The sequence below is a fragment of the Macaca mulatta genome, chromosome 3 (genome assembly GCF_049350105.2).
Source record: "Macaca mulatta isolate MMU2019108-1 chromosome 3, T2T-MMU8v2.0, whole genome shotgun sequence".
Taxonomy (NCBI): Eukaryota; Metazoa; Chordata; class Mammalia; order Primates; family Cercopithecidae; genus Macaca; species Macaca mulatta.
Window position 1 is genome coordinate 124831558 of NC_133408.1, and position 27771 is coordinate 124859328.

A 27771-nucleotide genomic window follows, 5' to 3' on the forward strand; every position below is an offset into this window, starting at 1 on the left:
GTTTAGTATCCTCTTATAATAGTAATCTTGGGTTTTAAACTAGATTCTTTTTTTTTTTTTTTTTTTTTTTTTGAGACGGAGTCTCGCTCTGTCGCCCAGGCTGGAGTGCAGTGGTCAGATCTCGGCTCACTGGAAGCTCTGCCTCCCAGATTTACGCCATTCTCCTGCCTCAGCCTCCCGAGTAGCTGGGACTACAGGCACCCGTTACCTTGCCTGGCTAGTTTTTTTGTATTTTTAGTAGAGACGGGGTTTCACCGTGTTAGCCAGGATGGTCTCGATCTCCTGACCTCGTGATCCGCCCGCCTTGGCCTCCCAAAGTGCTGGGATTACAGGTTTGAGCCACCGTGCCTGGCCTAAACTAGATTCTTAAAGCTTAGAAGCCTGTTGGGATGTCTTCTTTCTTTCTCTAATGTATACTTCATGGCATCAACATCTAGGGCACGTATTGAAACTCAATAAATATTGTTTTGAATGGCTGAAGCATATATACAACAGGTCACCTACAAATCAAAATTATAAGTCAGACAGGCCACATTATAGATAACATTTTAAAATAATATTTCCCAGAAGATATATATACACATGCATACTCTTTCACTGCTGTAAAGAAACGAGTGCAAGGGGTAGTGGACTGTTTTGATTTACTAAATCAACATCTTTCTTTATTCTGAAACTAAGTATAGATAGATCAAAAATTTCCACATCATTTTCCAACAGTATGATTTGAAATGACAAAATATCACAAAGTAAATACATACATAACGGTCTAACCTCCATCTGAACCACCATTCATATACATTCCCTTTCAGTTCAAAACACTTGGACAATGGCCAAAGAGAAAAAATCTTCTCAAATGCACCCTGAGAAAAGGAATCCAGAAAATAAATTAAGATGGTACAAGTCAATATTTGCTTTGCAATTCTATTATAAATTATAGTTTTCTAAAGTTTGGATTACATAAGAGTAATTCACAATGTTAAAGTTTTGTTTTATTTCATTTGAAAATATCACTTCATTTGAAATGTATTTCAAATGAAATTTTTAAAATTTGAAAATAAATTTATCTTTCAATGACCAAGAAAGATGACTTAAAACTTGGTAAACTTATTTTCATTTCACGTGAAAGGCTACTGAGAGCGTAAAATTTTCTTAAGCCCCCAAATCAGAAAACCTGGTAATTAGAAAATCATTCTATATAAGGTTTTTAATCTCACAAACAAAATGATAGTATTTACTAATCAAACAGAAAAATACAAAATATTTCAGCCAATATGGTATCAATATCCCAAATAACAACTGTTAAAGTTAAAATATAGTTATCATTCTCCAAATGTCCTCAATAATCTATAATTAACTATTTGAGTTAAAAGAGTCCTCTGAATTAGTCACCTTACTCAATCAACCATACCCAAATGCCATTACCAGCCTTTGAAACAAAGTTTACAGTTTTACTCTGGTAAAGTTAGTGAATAGTACCCTCTTATGAATCTGACAGGTTGGAAAATTGGGGAATGAAGGGGCAGAAGTCTTGGGTACATTCCTGAACATTAACGAAGTCTTTCAAAGAAGAGAACAAAACCCTCAATTTTCAGAATAATCACAATGAACTCTCTATCAAGGAAAGCTCCATTATTAGACCTAAGCTACGGCATAAAAAGTGTAACATCATGATTTTTAAAGAGGCTATTAAAAAACAAAGAAAAAAGATGAAAATAATATTGTATTTTAGATAATGTTGAGTCTTTAGGTCAGAAGAACTTTATAATATTATTTTAATAAAATGCAACCATCTCCATTTAGCCACAGAATTTAAAATGCACATAGCATATTAAAAATAAGTTCTATCAAAATCTATGTCTCAGAAAATTAAGGATTTTTTTTTTTTTTTTTTTTTTTTGAGATGGAGTCTCGCCCTGTTGCCCAGGCTGGAGTGCAGTGGCCGATCTTGGCTCACTGCAAGCTCTGCCTCCCGGGTTGATGCCATTCTCCTGCCTCAGCCTCCCGAGTAGCTGGGACTACAGGCGCCCGCCACCACTCCCGGTTAATTTTTTTTGTATTTTAGTAGAGACGGGGTTTCACCGTGTTAGCCAGGATGGTCTCGATCTCCTGACCTCGTGATCCGCCCGTCTCAGCCTCCCAAAGTGCTGGGATTACAGGCGTGGGCCACTGTGCCCAGCCAGGGGTGATTTTTACCAAGAGTGGCAATCTGAAGTCTGAAGTGCTTATAGATCATATATACGTGTGTGTGTGTGTATATATATATATATAAACATGAATATAGATATACACTAGGTACATACCTCTTAGATAAAATATATGATCTTATGGATCATACACATGTAACATACCTATGAATATATATGATGTATATACAATTTAAAATTTTATCTCTAATTAATTTCTTATTATGTGATCAATAAACAAGTATTTATTAAGCACTATTTTGTGAAAGACAGTGGGCTTTTTGTTCTTGTCCAGTGGTCAACACTGACCCAAAGCTAGGGAAACATTCTTAATCCCTATATTGAATCTCTAGTCAGCTTTTCTTTCTTTCCCTCAGCAGTATCCACAGAGTGTTGGGAATTTTAATGAATAACTGTCAAGAAGTTGTTGCCGTAACCTGGCTATTTCTTTATACATTTGTTAGTTGTTTCCTTATTTATCTTCTATAAAAAAGCTTGAGTGTCAGGCAGAAATAACAGTGCTTTAAAGACCTCTAAGTATAAAAACAAATATAAAAGTCTACAAAAAGAAAAAAAAAAAAAACCCAAACAGCATAGGATTGTACATACACACAAAATGCCTATAGGGCACTTCCTTCCACCTGACACAGCCAGGCACAAAACAGAGTGTTGGAGATGTGAGTACACTGCAGAATATGACACAACTATAGGCATTCAAATTAAAATGTGTTGTTATAAATATCATGCTGCCCAAATAATACATCTCCCTGATGGATTTAACCAGCAGGTAGCAGACTGCCATCCTGTTAAAATAACAGAATATCTCAACCATCAGAATAGAAAAATACAAGGTTAGAGCTAAAAAAAATGACCAAAAGTTTTATTTAATTAAACATACTATATATACGTAAACCCCTTTGCTCCTAAGTTGGTTTTACTAACTGCTAAAATTTTACCGTATGTAGTTATGGAAAAATCAAGTAATACTCTGATGCAATGAATAATACACAAACTAGCTGCAAATTCTGTCAAGAAAATTTTGATCTCCGCTTAGACTAGTGTCTTACAAGAAGCATTCAATAAATGTTTGATTGATCAAAGTCAAGTAAAATGGATCTTGAACAACTGCCAAAGGAAGAGCTTTAAATTGCTCTTACAACAAAAACAGTGGTAACAAAGTATATATATCTCAAAAGAACTACACTGAGTAGTCAACTACAGAGTGACATTTTTATTACAGTCATTAAAAAATGAAGCTAAAAAAAAGCTCTGACTCTTCTCACATGCTTTAATAGATTTGAACTTTAAAATGAAATATTAAAAAATATAAACTGAAAGGATTGTACAAACCTGAGAATATGCCAAAAAACATATGAATAACAGCAAAAAGCCTAGTTTCAACAGTAAGCCAAAATGCCAGAAACAATTTCCTAAGAGAGAAAATATTTAATTTACTAAAAAATAAATTTATATTACACAACATATTAAATACTCTCTATTTGATATATGTACATGCTGAATAGTTCTTAAAAGAATATAAGAATGCTTACAAGAATACACAAAATATACCTAGCTGGTATAAATTACAAGTAGGACAAAAAGAAAAACAAAGGATTCTTGCTAGGAATGAGGCTATAAAGTATAACTGATACCCTGTACACCTGCTGTTCATCCATTAGAAATAAATTTCAAAATGCCTCCTAGATTCAATTATACTTATTCATTATTCAAAGTTACAGCAACATCTGGAACAAGATGTTCAATATAATTCTAACAAACACTCTTGTTGAATATGACTTAGGTGATATTGCTTAAACATTAAAGTTCCAAGGAGAAAGCTTAAACTCCCTAATGGATTAGAGTTTAAATATAAAATGTATTGTAACATATGCATATTTAAAATTACGTGTTCAAAGTTTATACATATTGATAGTTTATTTGATCAATATGCTGGGTTTGTATAGAGAAATTAAATGACAAAGGCTGTCCAAAGACACTATTGGACTTTAATAGAGGCTAGACCTCAACTCATTCCTGAAAAATTATTTGATATTATACTGGAAGCCAATGGAAAAATATTTTTGACATATAATATTGGGTTGAGTCAAGTTAAATACATTTTTTAAAATAAAAAATTATTTTTCCAAAAAAGGAAGATTTTATTTTAATTATATGATCTTGAGGGTGAAAAAAGCATTAAGATAAATGACTGTGGCCTCACTTTGAACATTATTAGTAACTAACCATGTGAAATTTGAAAATAACAAGCTTTTGGGTATTTACGTTCCTTATATGTAAAACAGGTTGATAATAACTGCTTTAACGCTTGTCTAGAAAATAAATTATATTAGTGCTTTTAATTGTGTTTGACATAAGAAGCATTTTGCAAAGAAATATTTACTCAAAAATCTCAATATATACATAAGAAATCAAAGTAGAGCTGCCAAGATTGAAGCAAGACATAGGGGCACGGAGGCTTATTTGGCTTTCCCTTCTCTCTTTCAGCTCTCTCCACTCTGCCTCTGTATAAGAAGACAGTTTAAAAACTGTAGCATTAGTTAATATGTAAAATGGTTTTGAAAAATTTAAATTTAAAAAAGAAAAAACATATACAATGTAAACTATTATTCTCCACTGTTAATATTACTTTAACTACTTAGCTGTAACATTTTAGAAATATCGTTTAAGAACAGAACTTCAAAATGTCAAAACTACATATAAATTTAAACTGTCTATATCACTTAATAAAAATAATATCCTTTAGCAACTAAAAAGGAATTTCACACTTTGAAAAAATATATTTACTAACATTAGTAAGAAAGTATATTTACCGTTTGCTTTCTTTTGGATTATTTGTGGCCATAGTGCTAAAGTAACATATATGACCATGAACCATACAGTGACCAAGGGGACAAAGTAATAGAATTGATAAGGTCGATCCATTACTATACATAACACCACTACCAGGAAATTGAGACGAAATAAAACCTATTGAAAAGGAGAAGAAAATAGTTTCATTCTAAGTAATGGTTTTCATTCTAGGTATACACAAACAGCAAAGGCAGAATTTCTCTGACAGAGTATAAATGGCTAAGACTCAGTAATGACTGTACAAGTACATATTACTAATCCCTTAAATTACATTTGTTCTACAATCACCGTGAAGAGTTGAATATAAAATATGCATACATCATTACATTAACTAAATCCCAGCAAAGCACCAACCTAGGCTGTCCTCTGGCTATAATTGCTATCTTGCTAAAGGAGAAAAAAGCAGTCCTTCTGAGGGCTATAGTTTCGAAGCACAGATTATATTATCTTAAGAAAGCATTGTCCATTTCATCTAGTTAAATGTTGATTTACCCCATTTGGGATCAAATTAAGAGTTGTCATACATACGAAACAGTATTACTCAAAACTCAAATTTATAAGTGTCTTTGGGACTTTCATAACAGTCATTTCAGATATCAGTTTAATGTCATTCAAAAAACACAGAATTTGGGCAGAGCTTTATTAGTGCTCTACCACTTACTATGTGACCTTGGGCAAATTATTTAAGCTCTCTGAGCCTTACATTCCTCATCTGTAAATATAAGGATAACAACTCAAGGTTGTAATGTGGGGTAAATGAAATAATGTTTAGAAACTACTTAGCACTAGGTAGAAACTTAATTAATATTCATCCTCTTCTCAGAGAAAGAAAACATAGCACATTATACTAATTCCAGGTAACTGTCTGTTTCTACAAAACCAAAGTGAATCAGCAATGCTGTCTCCTGTGTACCAGTGCTTTTATTATATATTAAATTATATTTTCCTTCTTTCACTATTTATCTTGAAATACTAAACATAGAACACAGAATACAACTTTACAGTGCTATTTCATAAATTCAAATTATTCATAGTCTTATAATGACTATATTTATATTTTTTTCGCAAGTTAATGATTTCTCAAGAAAGCATGTTCAACCGAAAGAAAAGGAAATAACAGTGCATTCCTACCTGACATACTCTATGGATTCCAAAATCTCCTTTGATCCAGAAGTATGAGAAATGACCATACCCTGTTTGAAATAAGTATGCGGCAACCAGAACTCGAATGTGCATGTATACAGGCAAAAACTGTTGACAAAGATAAACAGGTAAAACATATGTTGGCATCAACTACACCTTGGATTATCATAAAAAGTACATTTAACAAAGATAATAAATCATTATTAGCACTTGGCATCAGTTCAATCACAACGTTGATTCTCATAAGTTAATCATTATAGCAAGGATTACAAAAATGTAGAATTGGAATTGGAGAGACCTAGGTTCAAATTCTAATTCTGCTACTTTCTAACATGACTGAGTTTTCTGATTTGCAAAATGAGACTATTCCTTCCTTCCTTGAAGGGTTCTTGTGAAGGATGAATGAGATAATAAATGTGAAGCACTTTATACATTAACTTGAAACCAATTAAAATTCAATATATGATAGCTATAATTATTAACTGTCATACATCCTGAATGCAAGATGGATTTGCACTTTTACCCAGTGTAAACATAATTTAGGAATATTATTTCCCTCCCACTCTTATTTTACAAAACAATTTTGTTTTACACTCCTACATCCCTATCTTCATCATTACCAAGTCCCTTAGTGTCATTTATTATGGTATTTGAGAGCATCACATCTTTACTTCTAAGTTGAATGAAATACAACACATTTGAATCCACATATGATAGAAGGCACCAAAAATGTTATCTAATTTACTAGCACTAATTCTCATAACCTTAGAACACTGTCATTCCACCTATCTACCACCTGCTGGCCCTTTATGTGTACAAGCACAATTTCCACAGCATAATTTGTACAGTGCCTTTTTTTTTTTTTTTTTTTGAGACAGTCTCACTCTGTCATCCAGGCTGGACTGCAGTGGCGTGATCTCGGCTCACCGCAACCTCCACCTCTTGGATTCAAGCAATTCTCCTGCCTTAGCCTCCCAAGTAGCTGGGACTAAAGGCGCCCACCACTACATCCAGCTAACTTTTTGTATTTTTAGTAGAGACAGGGTTTCGCCATGTTGGCCAGAACTCCTGACCTCGGGTGATCCACCCGCCTTGGCCTCCCAAAGTGCTGAGATTACAGGCGTGAGTCACTGCTCCTGGCCATACACTGCTTTCTAAAGTGATCTTTAAGGCTGGGTGCAGTGGCTCAAGCCTGTAATCCCAGCATTTTGGGAGGCTGAGGCAGGTGGATCACCGGAGGTCAGGAGTTTGAGACCAGCCTGGACAACATGGTGAAATCCCATCTCTATTAAAAATACAAAAATGAGCCAGGCATAGTGGCACACACTTGTAATCCCAGCTACTCAGAGGCTGAGGCAAGAGAACCGCTTGAATCCGGGAGGTGGAGCTTACAGTGAGCCAAGCTCATGCCACTGTACTCCAACCTGGGTGACAGAACAAGACTCCGTCACAAAAAATAACAAAAATAAAGTGATATTTAAAAGGCTTGTTCAGTGACATGCAATCCTTGTAATTATAAGGCCATTCTTTTGGGGATAATTACTAGATCTATGTAAAATTTCTTTGGCTTCTATTTTACGAACTCATCTGATCATCTCTGCAGTTACCTAGCATTAACACTGCTTGTGATCATTTCAGGTTAATGTGCCTTTCCCAAGTGATACTTTGTAGGATAAAATAAAGTAATTGGGCAGACACATTAAATAGATTTTACAAGTCCTGAAATATATGCATCTTTTGCAAACAACCTTGAATTCATGTTTCTTTTTTGACAGATATTTCTTCTGGGGAAAAAAAAACAAACATGAACTTAGATCGTAAGTTCTTCTACACAGCCTCCACTCTAAGCAAACTTAGAGATTCCCTGTCTCTTAAACTGATCCTTCTTGTACTCTTTTGTCAAGTCTCTTTTATTTACCTGCTTATTCTTGCCCTGGAATGTTCTTCCCCTAAGCGTTTTGCTTATTCAAATCCTACTCTTCTTCAGAGCCTGGTTCAAAACTCCAATTTTTGCTATCAGATGAATGTCATTTCTCCTTCCTGAGTTCCTACAGCACCTACAATCTACATATCAAAGAGTTTTTATTTATTGCCCTTCATCATGTTTTTTTTAAATGACTTATTACATCAGAAATTTTCAAGAAGGGTGTAACATATTAGAATCACAAGGATGGAGGCAGGAAATGTACTGAAATAACCTCAGAATTTATCTAATCCAAATCTGTGCCCTTACCTCATTTTTGAATGTACTCTAAAATATCCCCTTCGTGGATTGTCTAAGCATCTTTTAATAGCAGAAAACAAACTCCCAACGCAATCCATTCCACCTTTAGATGGTCACTAACTGCTATAATGTTCCTTTTCATGGAAAGTAGAAACCTAACTATATGTAAAAGCTACTAAGTTCAATCCTCTAGAGCAGCGCTGTCCAACAGAAATAAAATAAAATGTGAGCCATAAGCAATTTTCTAATGAGGCTACATTTTAAAAGTTAAAAGAAACAGGTAAAATTAATTTCAATAAATATATTTTATTTAACCCAATATATTCAAAATATTATTTTAATATATGAGCTATTTTCATTCTTTATATAAAGTTTTTAAATCTATTACTGATTCATCATAATTAACCATATTTAATGTGGTATATATTTCACACTTACAGCACATTTGAATCCTGAATAGCTACAAAGTGCTCAACAGCCACATGCAGCGAATGGGGCTAGCACAGCGGAAAGTCTAGCTCTAGAGTCTGTCAGAGCTAACTCACTTTTACATCTGATGGCTCTATAAATATTTGAAAACAGATGTCGAACCTAGGTTAGTCATTCCTAATTACTTTAAGCACTCTCCATAAAACATGCTTTCAACTCCCTTAAAGACTGGGGCTGGGACTACAAAGTTGGGTTGGTTATTACATTTAAACAGTTAGTTCATTTAAACAAAATTAAATACTGTAACAACAATTTTCCAAGTTTTTGCCGATTTTGGCCTTATTGCAAATTTCATGTAATATTTATTCCAACATTTTAAGATATTTAAAATAAACAGAAAAGTTGTACTAGTACAATGGACACTTATATGCTGTATGCTGGACCTTTTAAAAGTATGTTGCAGACCATGTGACAGTGCTCCTAAACTATTTCACCACGTATATCTCAGGAAAAAAGGATGGTTTCTTATATGACCACATTATCATTACCATAACCAATAAATTTAATACGAAGACAACAGTATTTACTGTATGATCCATATTCAAAATTCTCTATTATTTTGTTATGTTACTTACAACAAAAATTTATTATTAAAAATATGTATGAAATTTCAAGTTTACATTACAGTTAATAGCTAGTTTGACTTCCGGTTCTGCTCTTTCTTTAGTCCCCCATATATTCTCATGACCTTTCATTCAGGTCTTTCCATGGAAGTTACAAACTCTCCAAAGGCAAAAAAAAAAAAACAAAAAACGAAACAATGGAACACAAAATCCACCTACCATATATACCAAACTCACTATTCTCTTCATATTAAATTCACATTTAATCTATATTTCATATATACACTTTAAAATAATATTTACACTAACAGTGAGAATCTGTCAGACTATAAGGATTATTTTCATAATTCTCCAGAATTTTTGAACAGTTCTTATCTTTTTGCATAAAAACATGACACAACTGAAGTTTGAGATTTTATTCAAAATAAAAAATATTAATTAAAATAATCATGTTAGAAAGTTTTTAAGATGAGTAATCCCTCAAATATCCAAGAATCAAGTCCCCAAATATGCTATAACGTATACTAATAATGTTTTGCCTATGTAGATAAAGCAAATTTTTTAACCACAACATCCTATACAAAAGAACAGGGATATGTTAATTAATCATTATAAATGATCTGTTAGTGAAAAGTATGTCCTTCCAGAACAGAGATTTTTTAAAATTGTAAATTAGAATATATTAGGATGCAGTGTAAGATATATTAGAATGTTAGGTTGGTAAATGATTTTAATAGAATACCAAATTGCCTTCATCCTTTTATGATATAAATCCTTTCTTGAATCACTGAATTGAGGAACTTAATCTGCCATTAATTCTCTCTACCTGATTTTTTTTAAACAGTAGTATCACCCTTTAATATGTCAGCAATTAATTATGTCTCTAAGTGGTATTTTCTTAAAACAAATTCCCATTACCCAGTCTTTATTCACACATCAGAGATATTCTTAGGATTCAATTTTCATCTCTACTTACTTCTTAGAGAATCTCTGGATTTATACTACAAATTCTTAGCTGGGCTTATAAACTATGTCTTACTATCTCCATCTCTCCTTGCCTTGGATCATTTACACTATCTTGGCTCTTTCATAATGACTCAAATTCACTAGCTTCCCTTCAGCTGCAGCATCACAGGAATTTCCCTATTGCAACAAATATACATATCATAGCCAAATAATTTTAGTAAAATTTATACTTCATTTCTCTGACTTCTACACTTCAAATAAATAATTCATAAAATCATAATTTTTGAAAATAATAAAGAGACAATGAAGAAAGACATCCTTCAATTGTTAGAGATATCTGAAAAACACTAGTAACCATGTTATTTATCTTCTTAATGCTGCTTAAATCTTCAAAATACTCCTTTCTGGGCAACACTCCTCTCTAACTTCAACTTATCATTGATGCACGTACTGTTTATAGATGTGTGCTTTCTGTAAGCAAATAGAACAATAAAAAACAGTTCAGTTGTTCCCAAATTATGAATTTCTTAAAATTTTCAAACATATTTTATGGAAAGTTTGCATCTTCACTATAAAAGTTTGTGTGAAAAGTGGCTGTTAGGCTCAGCCACAAAAGTTTAACTGTAATGTGGCTGGGGTGTTAAAATTCAGAGCACACATTTTTTTCTAGCCCTGCCACATCCAAGGTGGCCAGAGATTATAATAATCCTGTCTTTTAAGACACCTATGGAGAAGGAAAAAAATATTTTTTCCAGGTACAAAAGGCACTAATTAGGTGACCAAAGGAAGGGTCCTCCACAGCACAGAGGAGGCAATAGTACTTAGCACTTAGGAAGTATGGCACACTCTACATAGTCTACAATGGTAGTTCGCCTGTATTTGGATTCTTTGAACACTGAGGCAAGAGAGTTGTAAGTTTTTTAAACTTTAAAAATGTAAAAACAGCTAGTCACACTTCCTAAAAGACAGTGAAGTATAGAACATAAACTATAATAATCAAATTTGATTTCTTCTGGTAGTAATTTGCCTATGCTACATCCTTTATAATCATCATCTTCAAAGTTTATTTTTTTCTTGTTTTTATTGAGACGGAGTCTTGCCCTGCAACCCAGGCTGGAGTACAGTGGCGAAATATTGGCTCACTGCAACCTCCATTCCCTGGGTTCAAGTGTTTCTCCTGCCTCAGCTTCCCGAGTAGCTGGGATTACAGGCATGCACCACCATGCCTGGCTAATTTTTGTATTTTTAGTAGAGACAGGGTCTCACCATGTTGGCTAGGCTGGTCTTGAACTCCTGACCTCAAGTGATCCACCCGCCTCGGCCTCCCAAAGTGCTTGAATTACAGGCATGAGCCACTGCACCTGGCCTCTTCAAAGTTTCCTGATAACTTCAAATTAGCTGTTCAATAAGATGGCATAAAATAATACCCTTAGATATCAGCTATTTCTATTACATTAAAAATTAAGGCCAAGTAAATACAAATCAATTATTGCCTTATCTTTTTTAAAAAAAAATTTTGCTTTTAAAATTACATTTTCTCAAAGAGTTAGGAGAATGGAAAGGCAGAAAGATTAAGTGGGAAATAAGAAGGGTCTATAACTGGTAGAGAATATAAAACACAGAAAAGCTAGTGCCCTTAAAGAAACATTAAAATGACATCATTTTCTGTACTTTCTGAACTTAAATTCCAATACTTACTGTACTTGCTCCAGAAATGTGATAAATCAAAATCACAAGTTGCATCCAGCCTTTCCATTCATCTGTTTGTTCTCTATTTAATACTTTGGTCTGTGTAAAGGAACCAAAATCTCTTTTAAAATTTATCATGAAGAAATTATTTAACAGTATATAATAAGTATGTTAAAAGTCTTCTTACAGGACATAAAGCTAATGCTTCTGTCAAAAGAACCTTGATGGTGGTGAGAAAGAGTTAAAAACTGTCATTTTATCTCTTGCTAAAAGATAGTGTAAAACTATTTTAAATATAATATGAATCTGAAAAATATAAACTAAAGAGATTTTGAATATTTAAGTTGATCCCCTTGGTTTTGTATTAAATGACAATGTATTAAAATTAAATGTACTAAAATTAAACTATGACAGATGTATTTATAAATCTAAAAATGGCATTCTATAATTTTCTTTAGAATTTCAGAGTTAAAAGGATCTTACACTTCCCCTACACTTCATTGACAGGAAAAAAAGCTCTATCATTACAGTTTACTTTCCCCAATATATTCTCACTGAAGATGAATACCTAATTAATAATCCTCACAGGAGAGGTATGTTTTACAATAGAATTCAGTAATTCAAATAAATCATGCCTTGTAAAGAAGTTACACAAATATTTTGAGCAATGACAGCAATTCTAAAATAGGAAAATCAGAATACTGTGAGTAGTGGTGGCCACATCATTAAGTTCTAATTGGTACGTATATATGTCTGACTGATAAATATATAAATATAAAATGTCTGTGTGCATAGGTATTTGTTAATATAATCATATTATTTTACTTTATAAAAGATAATAGTATCTCATGCTTGAAGACCATTATAAAATCAGAAGTACTTCAACTTTCTTCATCAACAAGCAGGCAAAATAACACTAAGTCATGAAATCTTTTTCACAGGTCATATTTCTCAACTTTTCAACATTTTCACATGACTCTGACCTTTCTCCAAACTGTTCCGAAAAAGCAACAGTTAAGAGTCCACTAAGTGAAGTGTAACTACAATATTCCTTCATCTTCATCTATATACCTGTTTGTATATTCTGTCACGATAAATGATATTAGTTCTTTAACAGAGTTTATAATGATAAAAAGGGTAACATGAGTTAAAAAGAAAATGACTCTTACCTCTTTAGTATTTTCATTGTAAAATACTCCCAAAACCAAAATGTAGATAATTGGAATAAAGAAAGATGAATGTGTATAAAATTTGTTTTCCTTCATGAACAGATTTGCACGGTCACACATGTAGAAATATGCCATAATCAGGCCAAGTTTGCAGAAAGACTGTAAAAGTATTTCTAATGAAGACACAGGGGTATTGATAATATTTTTCTTTTCCTCTCCACTTTCCAAATCAGTACATGGCTTATTCTTCCGATGAGCATTACGATGAATTATGTAAAAAATTAAATATCCGATAATACATGAAGTGAAAAAACAAGCAGCTAGCTTCTGTATGAGAGTAAGAGGAGGCCGAGGTTGACAACAGGACCCATCCACAGGCTTCAAAATCTTATTGCAGTACACGTTCATAAGAATCATTGCACTCTGTGAACAAATCAAGTTATCTGGTTATTATCTTGTCAGTGATGTATTTCACATTAAATTTTCTCCAGTGACTACTACTGAGTTTTTAGCACTGAAACCAGAATGCTTTTGTATCTTTTGCTACCATTTCCCAAATCACGCAAATAATGGTATTCCTTCCATCTGTAACAGCTAGTTCAGGGTGTTTCAAACTTCTGGGGCTATGAACCAAAATACAAAATTCATTTTATAATGTGACCAGGACATTTACAGGAAACAATACCTATCCTTACTACTTGGAATGCACTCCGAGATTGTTCTATTCTTTTTTTTTTCCCAACACCAATTTCATGGTTGTTAATGGGTTGTGACCTTTAGTTAAAAAATGCTGACAGACATCAAGGACCAAAGAATTTTAATTAGAAGACTTTCAAAACAAAAGATATCAGGACACTTAAGATAAAGTCTACTGTTTAAATGTGAAAAAAAAAAAAAGCATAAAATAACTGCCACTAAAAAATTATTAATTTTTAGCTAGCAATATTTGTAATAGGTCTTTCATTTGGATTATAGTTTATAGGCCATTTAGGATTCTACAGTTTTAAGATATCTAATGTTAAATAAAACTTAGAACCTTCAACATGGTTTAACTACAATAAAATTATTCTGGGAAAGTTGTCAAGAGTCTGTCTAGTTGAAGGTTCAGTCAAACTCTAGTTTTATAAAAACTTCGTAGTTTAGGCATCTGTGGAACTCCAGATGATTATGTTATTTAAGCCTAAACATTCAAAATAAGCAAGATTCGAGGAAATCTCATCCTTTTAGCCTTAAGACTGCAGGTGGTTTTATGCCTGGCACTCTTACAGATACTAGCCTGCAAATTCCACTGCAAGGTTCTTTACCAGCTTTTAGGGGGTTCATCAAGCCCTTTTATGTATATGGAGAACCATATGTATATGCAAACATACACATTATTCTGCAGGAGAAGAACAAAACCCTTGTCTTGTATCAGATACTCAAAGGGCTCATGCAACTCTCACAAAGGTTAAGAACCACTGCTTAATGAGAAAAAAACTAATTTGTTCCACTGTTTGTTAAAATTTATAGTTATGTAGTTCTCTTTCATACTTAACCTAAATCCCCTTCCATAGGTCAACTTGGATTTGTTCAGTATGTACTCTGTATCTTGAATAATGCTTAGGATAGAAGAGTTGTAAGAATTCTTTTTTTCTTTTCTTGAGACAGAGTCTCTCTCTGTCACCCAGGCTGGAGTGCAGTAGTGGGATCCTGACTCACTGCAACCTCTGCCTCCTCGGTTCAAACAATTCTCCTGCCTCAACCTCCCGAGTAGCTGGGATTACAAGCATGTGCCACCACGCCCAGCTAATTTTTGTATTTTTAGTAGAGATGGGGTTTCCCTATGTTAGGCTAGTCTCGAACTCCTGACCTCAAGTGATCCACCTGCCTCAGCCTCCCAAAGTGCTGGGATTACAGGCATGAGCCACCATGCCTGGCCAGAAGAGCTATAGGGAAATAATAAAAATTATTTTAAGCATTAAAAAGTGTATTCTTCATTGAAGCTTAATCTTATAACCTTAAGGTTTAACGTAAGGAGAACATAGAAGCAGTAGTTTTTAAACGTGAGTGTGCTGAGAACATATATGCTTCTGAGGAGACAATGTATATTAACAGTGATTAGCACTCAATAAATGAAGTTTAATTTCCCTTCTTCCCTAACTTCTTTCTCTCTTAGAATGTACCAAAACTCTTATGTACATATTCAGCTAGATGACAGAAAGCAAAAGTATTTCTAGATGTATCTATACAGAATAACTACAAGTTACTAGGACTGCAATAAAATAAATAATTTATAACCATGTTATAATGACTTATGGCTTAAAGCAATTGATATTATAGTCTCCATCTACTGATATATGTAAAAATTTCTTACAGTTTCTCTGCTTGATTCAGGAAGATGTAAGCCATCCAAAGATTCCATGATGGTTTCTTGAGCAATTAATTTGGAAACACTGAACATCTTAACATTTGATTTAGAATTTCTGGTGCTACTATTCAAAATACTGACTGCAGCTTCATTGTAAGCATCTATCTTCTCATTAGTGATCATCTTCCTATTTTCACTTAATAGATCTTCATAAACAGGATCTGCATGTGAGATACATTTTTAAAAACACATTTTAAAAATCCCTATTGGTAAAAATCGTGATCATGCACGTTAGCTGTTCCACATTTCAAATGTTGTTTTTAAAAGTATAGATGATATCAGGTACCTAATAATTCATTTTTACATAAAGCTTCCCAAAGTTTGCAACAGATTTCCCATTTTATATTCAAGTTTTGAGTCAAGCAATATCCCTCTCAAATTTAAAGAACTGTTGTCTCATCTCTATATACACAGATTTGGGGAAATATTTTAATGCTCTAGCATGTCTTAAGAGTTTAACATTTTTGGATGCTGGGATATAATGGGTAACAAGAAATCTAAAATTAGTTATAGAAGATTGCTTAAATAAAAATAGCTGCCCATCTTTTTTTTCTCTTGTCACTGCTTAATTCTGTAAACTTTGTTCATACCATTAGGAGGTAATATTATTGAGGCTCAAGGTCTGCCTATTGTCTTATCACTTACTATAAATAAATTTAATTTTTCCTCATTTTAATATGAGAAAGGGTAACAATGAGTCTGTGAATAAAATAGGAATTATGGAACAGATCATCACTACCATTTTTCTTATTCCTTTCATTTTGACATTCAACTTGGAAATAATAAGAATTCCTGACAAAAAGCATGAATTGCTAAAATATCCATGACATTTCATATTGTGCTAGGCATTAAATAACATTCAATAAATTCCTAAAATGAGTTATCCTAATGTCTACTAAGAATTTCATTACCAAGCATAAACTAGATTGTGTAAATTTAAACATATTCTGTCAATTCAAAAGTGTATTTTATTTAATTATTTTTATTTTTTCAGAAACCCTTTGCTTGCTAAAAAAGTATATTTACTTCTAATGACTTTAATATTATGAAGCAGGGTGAAGTATATTCACTTCTAATGACTTTAATGTTATGAAACACGGCAAAACCCCGTCTCTACCAAACATACAAAAAATTAGCTGGGTGTGGTGGTGCACACCTGTAGTCCCAGCTACTTGGGAGGCCGAGGCGGGAGGATCGCTTGAGCCTGGGAGGCGGAGGTTGCAGTGAGCCAAGATCATGCCACTGCACTCCAACCTGGGAAAGAGAGCGAGACCCTGTCTCAAAAAAATATATATATATATTATGAAATAGATCGTATTTTTTCTATATATTTCCCAATCACAATAAATATGTTTTGTAAGAAAAAAATCAGAGAGACCACATCTCATTTGCCTTTAGGACTTATCTTTTTGTTATACATTCTATAGCCATTCTGCTGAGGTTCCTTGGAGGATATTTCTTATTTTTCACCTATGTTTATTAATTTGTTCCTTACATTTGAAAAAGGAGAGCAAATAACTCAAGTGTACTCTAATCTTGCAAATCTTGTTTCAAAATTAATTCACATAAAGCAGTAATTCTGCTTCTTGAAACAGAAGATAATAAAAACCCATGCTTCAAAATATACACAAAATGACGTTTTCTCATTACTCATTCCTTACCTTGTAAGACCCAATAAACATCACTAGTCTTTGCCAATTTTTCTAAAAGTGGTGCTATGGAGGTAATGTTCATTTTATATTGAGAAAGCGCTTCACTGCTACCATTGTGAATCTTGATGGACCACTAAAAAGAAGTATATATTATCCATTAATGTAGCATTTATCATAAACAATTAAAGTATATAATTTACCTATTGTAACAAGTGTTATTATTTTAGATATTTCTCATTTTATTTAATATAAGAATAAAATTTGGTCAAATTATTTCATGAAATACATGAAGGCAATTAGAAAAAGCTGTTATAAAACTATACTTTCAATGCATTCAAGAAGAATACAATTTTAGATATAAAAAATACTGATATTTAACAGTAAGTTTCCTAAGTTCATTCCAACCTTATTAAAATTCAACAATCTAATCATAATAGAAGTAAGAATTAAAAATTTAGGTACAATCAAGAATTCTGAATACAAATTAACTTTTTCTTAGCATGGTCTTAAACGTGAAACAAAATCATTAAGAATATAGATAATAACTTACTGTGGCAGCTCCTGCTACAATCACATGTGGTTTTGCAATGGAATCCTAAAGGAAGAAAAATCTTTATCATAGTATTATATCCAGTTCAGGGAATTAATACAAATAAGATCATTTAATTTTTTTTCCTTAAAATGTAAGTTCTTCCTTCTAAATTCATTCTAAGTTTTTAGAATTCCTTGTTATTATTATCACTTATTATTGTTATAGCAAGACCGATATCCAATGCCTAAAATCTTGTAAGGCTACATATACATACAGGATGACAGAAATTTGGATGGTTAACTCTTTGACGTTCTTAAAAAAAAGCACCACTGAAATCTAACACGACCTAATATTATTCTGAACTCTGAGTAAAATGCTTAGAGTAAAGCACTAGTGTATTATGTCAGTCAATTAAAAGGTAATCATGGAAGCCTAAAGGGTACACAGCATAAGTGTTAAATAAAATACAAGGTCAGTACCAAAACAATCTTCTGGGAAAGTGAAATCCAATGCATATTTAACAAAATAAACCGATAATTATTAAAGACCACATGCAGAAAAACGCAAGTAGAGATCCCTTAAAACCTTCGCCAAACGCAAATTAGAGTAGTTCCCTCCCTTACACATGGTTTCAGTGTACACTGTTTCAGTTACCCGTGGTCAACTGAAGTCCAAAAACATTAAATAGAAACTTCCAGAAATAAATAATTCGTAAGTTTTAAATTATGTGCCACTCTGAGTAACATGATAAAGTCTCATGCTATCCTGCACTGTCCCTCCTGGGATGTGAATCCTCCCCTTGTCCAGGGTATCACACTGTATGCTACCTGCCCATTAGTCACTTAGTAGCCATCTCAGTTGTCAGACCAACTGTCACAGCATCACAATCTTTGTGTTAAAGTAACCCCTATTTTACTCAATAATGACCCCAAAGCTCAAAAATAGTAATGCTGAGATACTGTTATAATTGTTCTATTTTATTATTATTTATTGCTGTTAACCTCTTACTATGCCTAATTTATACATTAAACTTCATCATGCATTTGTATGTATAGGAAAAAACATTGTACACATAGGGTTTGGTACCATCTATAGTTTCAGCACATGCTGGGGTCTTGGAACATATTAACCATGGATAAATGGGGACTACTGTATGCTATTTATAATATATAGCAATAGTATATTATAGTACAATTATATTTGTAGGTAACTATATGTTATATATAGCATAACAAGTATATAGTACTTTATAGTACTTACTAACTTACTAAGTACATTCTCTTATCTCATTGTAATATAGATTCCCTGCCTTCCACCCTGTGGGGGAGGCAAGATGATATTATATATTTCTTATAAAACAAAGACACAGACTCAGAATGGCTAATAGGATATTGTTGAGGCCTGCCAGGTAAGTCAGAACTTAAGTCTTCTGACTTCTGAATCATCAAAGACCTGATATTGCAATCATACACACAAGAAACAATTAAAAACAAGCATGAAATTTAGTAACAAAAAATGGACTGATGTAAAAAATGACAGTTACTTTTTCACTATAAAGGTAATACATGCTTCATGTAAAATACTACAAAAATAGAGAAAAATAACAAAATAAATCAATTTTCTTTTAGATATATGACCATTTCCAGTTTAGCATGCTTCATTTTACACTGTTAAAGAATTTTTAGTGAATACAAAATTTTTAATATTTTTTCCTCATCTCTAGGTGCCTTTCTCATTCCCAAAACTCACACTGGTTATCCCAAACCTTACATTCCATGCCCTCCTTCTCAGCATAAAGTTTAATTCTCAAACTTCGTAGAGAAAATAAAATTCATCCAACAAGTGTGCTCTTGCCTTCCTTCCTTCATTCTTACAACTTCTCTATACTCCCGCAGCTATCTTCCTGACAAGAGAATAAAGAAAGTATGTCTCTATTCTTCTCAATGGCTAATGCCTTCCTCTGTCTACATTCCCTCCCTTTTCACTTCTGGAGCTATGATTCATGAATTATGTCCTCCAACTCTCATAGTATCAATCTTGTCCTCCTCCTCCACTCTCTTTCCTTCCCTCAACTTAAAAGTGTTAAATCATCCTTATCCTCAAAAAGTTTTCCTTCAACCCTGTCTCACACCTGTAACCAACAGACTACTTGAAAGATAACTTCCCTCACTACGCCAATTTCTTTATCTCTCATTTATGCCTCAACTTATGCTTTGAATTTGGGCTTCACTATCCATTAAAACTGTCCCATGAGCCCATTAACGAACCCTGGATTGCCAAACGCTGTAGCTTCATTCCACCTTAGCAAGTTTTGAAAGTGACACTGGTGACTATCCATCTTTTAAAATCCTTACCTCCCCCTGTATGTGATTTTACAGTCCTTCCTCCCTTGGTTTTCTTCCTACTCCTTTTACTGCCACTTCTCGGAATCTCCTTGATAATTCCATTCCTCAAAAGCCCTCTCCTCTTGAATCTCTAAATTCTCTGCCTATTCAATTTCTTCCATTCAAATAACTTCAAATATCACCTCAATCCATACCAAGACTCCCAAAATCCATCCAATAGCTCAGACTTAATGACTTCCATTCACTTATAGAATTACATCTCAACTGCCAGTTTCTTTACAAGTCAGCCTAATTTCCTTCCACTCTTCCACTATATCACATCATTCTCCTGTTTAAAACTTTCAATGGTTCTCCACTTCAATTCAATTCAATGTACTTATTATCAGAAAATACACCCTGAAGTATTTAGAAGTAGTTAAAAAACAGATAAAATAAATCCACTCCCCCAATATGGCTTAGGATATCATTCATAATGTAGTACCTGCTTCCTCATCTCTTGTCAACTCCCTGTAAAATGAAGCATATGAAAAGAACAACCAAAACCAACACACATAAAGAAGCATTTTGTATGTCAGCTCCACTAAAACTGCTGGAAAGTCCCTGAATAGGCTATACTCCATCTTCAGCATCATTGCACACGCTGTTTCCTTTGCAGGAAATAACCCCACTTCTCGTTCCCCACACTCACCTTCATGACCACTTTATCTGAAAACTAATTTTGAAAACTTAAAAAAAAATTACACTTATGGTCTATCCTCTGTAATCCTGTTTGTTGTGCCCTTTACACTTCCTATTTTAGCACTTGTCACATTGCTTAAGTGTATGTGTTATTCATCTAGCTCTTTGAGGGGAGGATCTCTATGTTAACCAACATATCAACAGTGTCTAACTTAGTGCCTAGAATATAGAAATATCTGTGGAATAACAATCTACTTAGAGTCCTCTCAATTCAACTTTGCTTTTACGCCTATAGGCTTCTAAAAGGCTATTCTAGTTAATAAGTGTATCTTCTTCCTAACTCATAGTTCTCAAATATTATCTCCTCTATAAAATGTTCTTAGATAATTACCAATACTCTCATCACCTCCTGTCCTAAGTGTCTCTATTCATGGTGCTTCCATAATCCTTTGAGCTCAATTCTGTGTTAGCTTTTGCCTTCTTTTGTCGTTATTCATCAGTAAGTCACCATCTACTAGATTACAAATTCCTTGAAGGCTGAGACTGGAGCTAATTCCCAGCCACATTACTATTACTCAGCACAAAGCTGGCAATAGTACATTAACAACAAAAATGTGGGTCTCCAAATCCTCAGGATCTAGCAGTTTACTATGGAAATAGTAAAAAGCAAATACATACATCCACACTGAAAACCATCAACTAATCAATCTCAGGTGACCATGTGGTCATCTACCTGCATAAAATATTTCCTTTTTCTCAACAACCATAATGAGTTTTACAACAGAATCTAAGGCTCCAAAAACTAGCTTTAACAAATGTATGAGAATTGAAATTTTGGATATGTAATGTATCTCCAGGTTAGTAAATAACCTATAAAGGTTTTCTGTGATCTTATAGGATTTACAAATTGTAGTGTATTAATGTTTAATTATGAATTTCTACTACTTTAATAAATATATTTTCAGTCCAGCACAAATATGAACCATATGCTTAAATCATTTCAAATATACACGGAACATTATTCTACACTTAGGGACATTTAAAAACATATCGACAAAACCAAAATGCACTGTAGACCTCAATTTCCCAGAAATTTGAATTCCAGAAGCCGTCTACATGTTTGTTTTTTGGAAAACATTTGCTCAAAGAAACAAGATTAGAAATGGTAGCTAGGTTCCCACAAGATCCTACAAAAGCCTATTTATTGTATGATGTGGTTGTAATACTAAATATTTATTGTGAAGAAAAAAATCCCAAACCAAAAAACTGTTGCAGGGCAATTAATTAAACAAAACAAGGTCAATAAAATTAAATATTGTTTTATCCATCTGAAATACAAATGTCTCTGGGAAAGAATACAGGTTTAATTAAAGGACTGACAAAAGGCTGTATGGAAACTACTACACAGATTGTAAAATGGACTTGTGAGAACTTAGGAGTTTTCTGAGGTTAATAGCATGCTTACCTTTACATCTAATTTATCTCCAAACATGATGAGCTAAAACATATTAGTCTTGCCTGCTAGGTCACAAATATAATAATAAAAAGAAAAAAAAAGGCTATAAAAACAAATAAACAAAAGTTTCCTGAAGTATCTGGGCATGAGTTTGAAGGAGAAAACAGAAAAATGCACAAGAGAATATACACTGTGCTGGGAAGATTACCTGGGTTTGAATCAGCTGAACTACAGCAGTAACAGAAGACTTTAAATATGGAAAGTCTGGTATAAACATAATCTGCTTTATGGTTAGAATGGTGATAATGGGGCAGAGATATTGGATCAACACGTTCTCTTCTCAATAAAGTGCTAGAATCAGTGCAGCGCAGCTTAGTTGCTATCAAGAAGGCAGGTATAAAATATAGGAGAGTGGGACAAGTGAGTAAAGGGAAGAAATATATGCTTGAGGGCTTTTAAAATTTGGTTGCTTAAAAAAAAAAAAAAAGCCCTAGGATTTTTAAATACAGACCTCAGTCCACACTTTGATACACTGTTTCATAGAACCATTAACTTCAGGATGCCACAGAAAATCCTAAAAGAGAAATGTTAGAAGTAAAGACAAAGTCGAAGAAACTCTTAATTCCACCATTCAGAATAAACATTAACATTCTCTTATAGAGTACTTAAAAGTAAAACACTACATTGTCCAATACATCTTCAATTCCTATCTTAATTTGCCAAGAGTCCACAATAGTTCTCCTTGAATCCACTTCTGTCTTCCTCTAACCTCTGTCCACATTTTAGCCAGAGCAATCTTTTAAAAACTTAAATCTGATCTTGCCACACCCCTGCTTATGTATTCAGAGACCTTCTACTGCCTTGAGAATAAAATCTAAAACACTATAAATTGCTAAGAAGGTTCAGGATCTCCACCTGTCTCTTCTGCGTCTCCTGCTACTTGTACCCTTGCTCTCCCTTTTGGTACTCAGTCAGCTCCTGGAATGCTCTATGTTCTCCTTTTTCTCTAGGACTTTGCACATACTATTCCTTCTGTCCATAATGCTCACAAACTCTTCCACTGAGCCTGCCTAACTCTTACTTATTTTTGAAGGCTCAGTTAAAATATCACTTCTGCAGGGAGGAAAACAACTTTCAATTCCTTGCTCTGTACATTCCCATTGCCCCTCTTTTTCTTTTCTGCCATGCTTGTCCCACTTGTATTTGCATGTAGAGAACTATAAAAACCTGCAATCTTCATTAGGTCAAGGCCATTTTTGTCTTGATCCTCACTGAATTCTTAATGATTGGGAATTCAGAAAATTCACATATTCTTTTACAGACATTAATCCAGAACGCATACTGGTTTTGAATTCATGTGCAAGATTACTCTTTCCTAATAAAATTTTGAGACCATTACATAAAACAACTCACACAAACTTTTACTCCACTATCCTAATATTCTTATCTAGTCTCAAGAATACACTGAAGTACACTTAGGATGTTCAATTAACCAAAGAATATAGTTTCAACATTGTAACATCTAGCTTACTATTACATGAACTTACCACTTTAACTGATGCAGTCTTGTCTTCAAAAGGAATATTTTCATGCTGCCATAAAAGGAGACAGAGAAACATTAATGTATAGATTAAATTTATATAAATAATGCCCCATTTAGCGGTTTTGTTGATTTATTTTTATGCATATTTTTGATTTATTTTTAAGCACCAAATCTCAATTATCTAAAAACTCTACCCAAAGGGGAAAAAACCGAGATAGAACATAACAAAATAAGTGACATTAGTTAAATTGTCTACATGTGATTTTCAACATCTAAGATATAGTTCAAAGATAAAATTTCAACAGCAAACAAGCAAATACATAAACATGTCTATATAAATTACCTTTTTGCCAAGATTGCCAGGATTCCAATTTAGTCCCAGTATTACTATTTTTTGTTTGATTTGTTTTTTGTTTGCTATTTTGAGACAGAGTCTCACTCTGTTGCCTGGGCTATAGTACAGAGGTGCGATCTCGGCTCATTGCAACCTCCGCCTCCCGGGCTCAAGCAATCCTCTCACCTCAGCCTCCCAAGTAGCTAGGACCACAGGTGCAGGCCACCATGCTTGGCTAATTTTTTAAAAATATTTTTTGTAGTGACGGGGTTTTGCCATGTTGTCCAGCTGGTCTCGAACTCCTGGGCTCAAGTGATCCACCCACCTCAGCCTCCCAAAGTGCTGGGATTACAAGGCATATGCCACTGTGCCCAGCACTTGTATTACTATTTGTCTCAGAAATGGACTGCTACCCTTCATTTCCCGAGTCCCTTCCGGTTAGGCAGAGCCACAAGGCTAGTTTTGGCTAATGCAATGTGGATATATGTGACATACGCCACTTCCAGGCTGAATTTCCCAAGGCAATTCTCTGGTCTCTAACTTAACTGATGCACAGACTAAGGAAGCCAAATGTTCCAAGGTACTTTAGAAGATAGTAAAAATTCCAATAGTAGGAACGGCTAAATGACTATGTGGAGCAAAGCCTCTCGCCAGCCCACCTAGGACATGCAATGCTAAGCAAGAACTTCTGTTTTGTTAAGACATTAGAGCGGTTTGTTGGTGTAGCAACACCTAGTCCATTCTCACCAGTGTACTAGTATAGGCCCTGACTGACAGGAATGGATGAACATGACTCTAGGTTATTATAGGTTTCACTCTGAAAACAGCATATAAATAGTTCATTTGTAGAAAAAATTGAAACGTGAACACTACAACTTCTTATAACCAAATGTTCTACACAAAGAATGGCATTCCTTTCAGAATTAGAAATCCTAGGTGGGAAAGGGGTAAGGGTGGTCAGTAAGAAGCTAATTCTATTGTTAAAATCAAAATTGAAATGTTTTCATTAATTCAAACAGACAAATAGTATTTATACTGAAATCTCCATGAAACAAAATTTGTTCTATCAACAAGTTAACTTTTTAGGTTCTTGTTGGTGCTTCTAAAACATTACTTTCCAAAAGGAGTCTTGAGACTATTAATTCAATGAAACTTTAAGGTAAGTTTCTTTGGTCAAATAGATCTGGGATATACTGGGTCAAACAAAATCACACAGGTGTTTTCCTCCTTCTACCGCATCTTCAACCTTTTAAAAATGTGTCCTCAGAAAAATAATGTCATGAACTTTCTTTGTCTTACTTTGCATAGAGTAGTTAATGCAACTCGATCTCGTTCTTCTTTTTCCTTTTCTAATACAACGTTTGATATACACAAAAAAGTCACATATATGAAAATCACAAAGCACAGTAGAAATAAACACTCATGAATCCATGATACAAATCAGAGCATTGCCAACACACTGAACCACCTATGTGGTCCTTTCCCTATCTTAACTCCATGTTTCACCCAAAGTAAACCACTCTCCTGAATTGTGTGTTTATATTTTGTTTTTAAAAACTTTCTGTAGTTTTTGTCACATAAATATGCATCTTTAAATGATATATTTGTCACATAAATATGCATCTTTAAATGATATATATTAATTTTGCCAGTTTTCTCTCCAACTTTTAATTTTAAAAATTTTCAATCTTACAGCAAAGCTGACAGAATTAAATGAATGCCCAAAACGTTTTACCAATTGTTAACATTTCCTATACCAGCTTCACCTTTCTTCCTCTCTACACATATATATTCTATAGTTTTTCTCCTTTGCTGAACTATGTGAAAGTTCATTATAGAAGTCATAACATTTCATCCTTAAATACTTAAGCATATTCTCTTTAAGTATATACCCCTAAGAACATTCTCTTACATAAGGAATTTGACATTGAAAAAATATTATCTCATTTAATATATAGTCCATATTCAATTTTTTCCAATTTCCCAAGAATATCCTTTCTATAGCTCTTATATTTTAATCTACAATTCCATTAAAATCGTGTTACATTTAGTTGTCAAATCTCTTAATCTCACATAACCTGGAACATTCCCTAGCGTTTAAAAATTTGTACATATCAGTTTATTTTATCAATACCATTTTTATTAATATCAAGTATCGTATTTACTATTTTTATAGAGTACAGGTCAACTGATACATTACTATCTAGATTATAAAAAGCACTAACTGTTGTCTTCTTGGATATGTCTCTTAAGAAAAGAGTAAGAATTTCCCTAATTGTTCCATAGATCCATAAGCCATAAAAATGTTCACCATCAAACGATAATGCAAATTATTTTCTGGAGTATTTATAACAATTTACACTCTCACTAGCAGTTTATAAGACATCTACTGGTACACAGCCTAATACATCTGGTCTGTTTTCATATTTCTTGCCATTGTCAGATTTAATTTCTGCCACTATAGTAGGTATAAAAAAAAAAAAATCTCACTTCTACTTCAGTAAAATGCCTGGCCATACTCCCTGACCCCCACCTTCTGTCCACTGGGTTATCTTTTTCATTAATTTGCAGTTTCTGACATTTCTTGAATGTATGTTGTAAATTATCTTTTCTCAATTTGTAGCTTATCTTTTTTCTTTAAGGTATCTTTTGGTGAATAGATACTCTTTATCTTAAGGTATGTGAATTTATCTTTTATTTCTTAGCACTTTTTGTTTCTTATGTAAGAGATGTTTCCCTACCTTGAGATAATGAAGATATTCTCCTACATTTTATTTCTATTTCTAAAGGTTTCAAATTTTTTACTTTCATATTTAAGTTTAAACTCATCCATCTAGAAACGATTTTACTCGATGGTGTGAGGTAGGAATCCAATTTCAACTTTTTCCATGTGCAAATTGCCTTAGCACCCTTAACTGAATAGACCTTCTTTTCCCCAGGGATCTTCTATGGCATTTCTGTTACTTTTAAAGTCATTTTATATGGAAGTTTCTATCTCAGAGCTCTATATTTTATGCTACTGGTTTATTTGTTTAACTCTACACCAATACCCCACTGTTTTAATTACTACAAGGTAAAATTAAATGTTGATATTGTAGAACAAATCCTTTCCACCTTGTTTTCAGATCTGTTGGGGTTATTCTTGGTCTGCTGCCCTTCCATAAAAAATTTAGAATCCATTAGTAAAGTTCCACAGCAAATTCTGTTGGGATTTTATTGGAATTACACTGAACCTACAGATCAGTCTGGCAATAACTGACATCTTTACAATACTGAGTCTTCCCATCCAAGGAAACAGTATATTATATTCCATCTAATTATGTCATTTGGAACTGTCTTCCAAAAAATTTTTATGGCTTTTCTGCATACAGATCTTCCACATTTGCTGTTTATTCTTATGTAACATATAGTTGTTGTTGTTACCATTGCACATGATATATTTTAAAAGCCTTTAGAACTCTACATTGTTGGCATGTAGATATGTGTTAATTTTTAACAGCTTTGTTGAGGTATCACAATTTTTGTAT

General features: G+C 33.4%; 1 protein-coding gene across 4 annotated transcripts in view; it reads right to left on the reverse strand.

Annotated features, from left to right (window-relative positions):
• The window catches only part of CASD1 (CAS1 domain containing 1), a 124518-nt gene that overhangs the window by 83051 nt on the left and 13696 nt on the right, over positions 1-27771 (reverse strand). For all 4 annotated transcript variants that reach the window (XR_001443761.3, XM_028846049.2, XM_077997045.1 and 1 more), the window contains exons 4-14: positions 23915-23959; positions 22879-22941; positions 17907-17951; positions 17366-17489; positions 15651-15865; positions 13298-13720; positions 12138-12227; positions 6186-6305; positions 5015-5171; positions 3534-3613; positions 759-860 (exon numbers count right to left, since the gene is read on the reverse strand). Coding sequence is in view for 3 of the 4 variants with exons in the window: in XM_028846049.2 (XP_028701882.2) it covers positions 759-860; positions 3534-3613; positions 5015-5171; positions 6186-6305; positions 12138-12227; positions 13298-13720; positions 15651-15865; positions 17366-17489; positions 17907-17951; positions 22879-22941; positions 23915-23959 (1464 nt within the window). In the remaining variant the exon portion in view is untranslated. The remainder of the gene's footprint in view (positions 1-758; positions 861-3533; positions 3614-5014; positions 5172-6185; positions 6306-12137; positions 12228-13297; positions 13721-15650; positions 15866-17365; positions 17490-17906; positions 17952-22878; positions 22942-23914; positions 23960-27771) is intronic.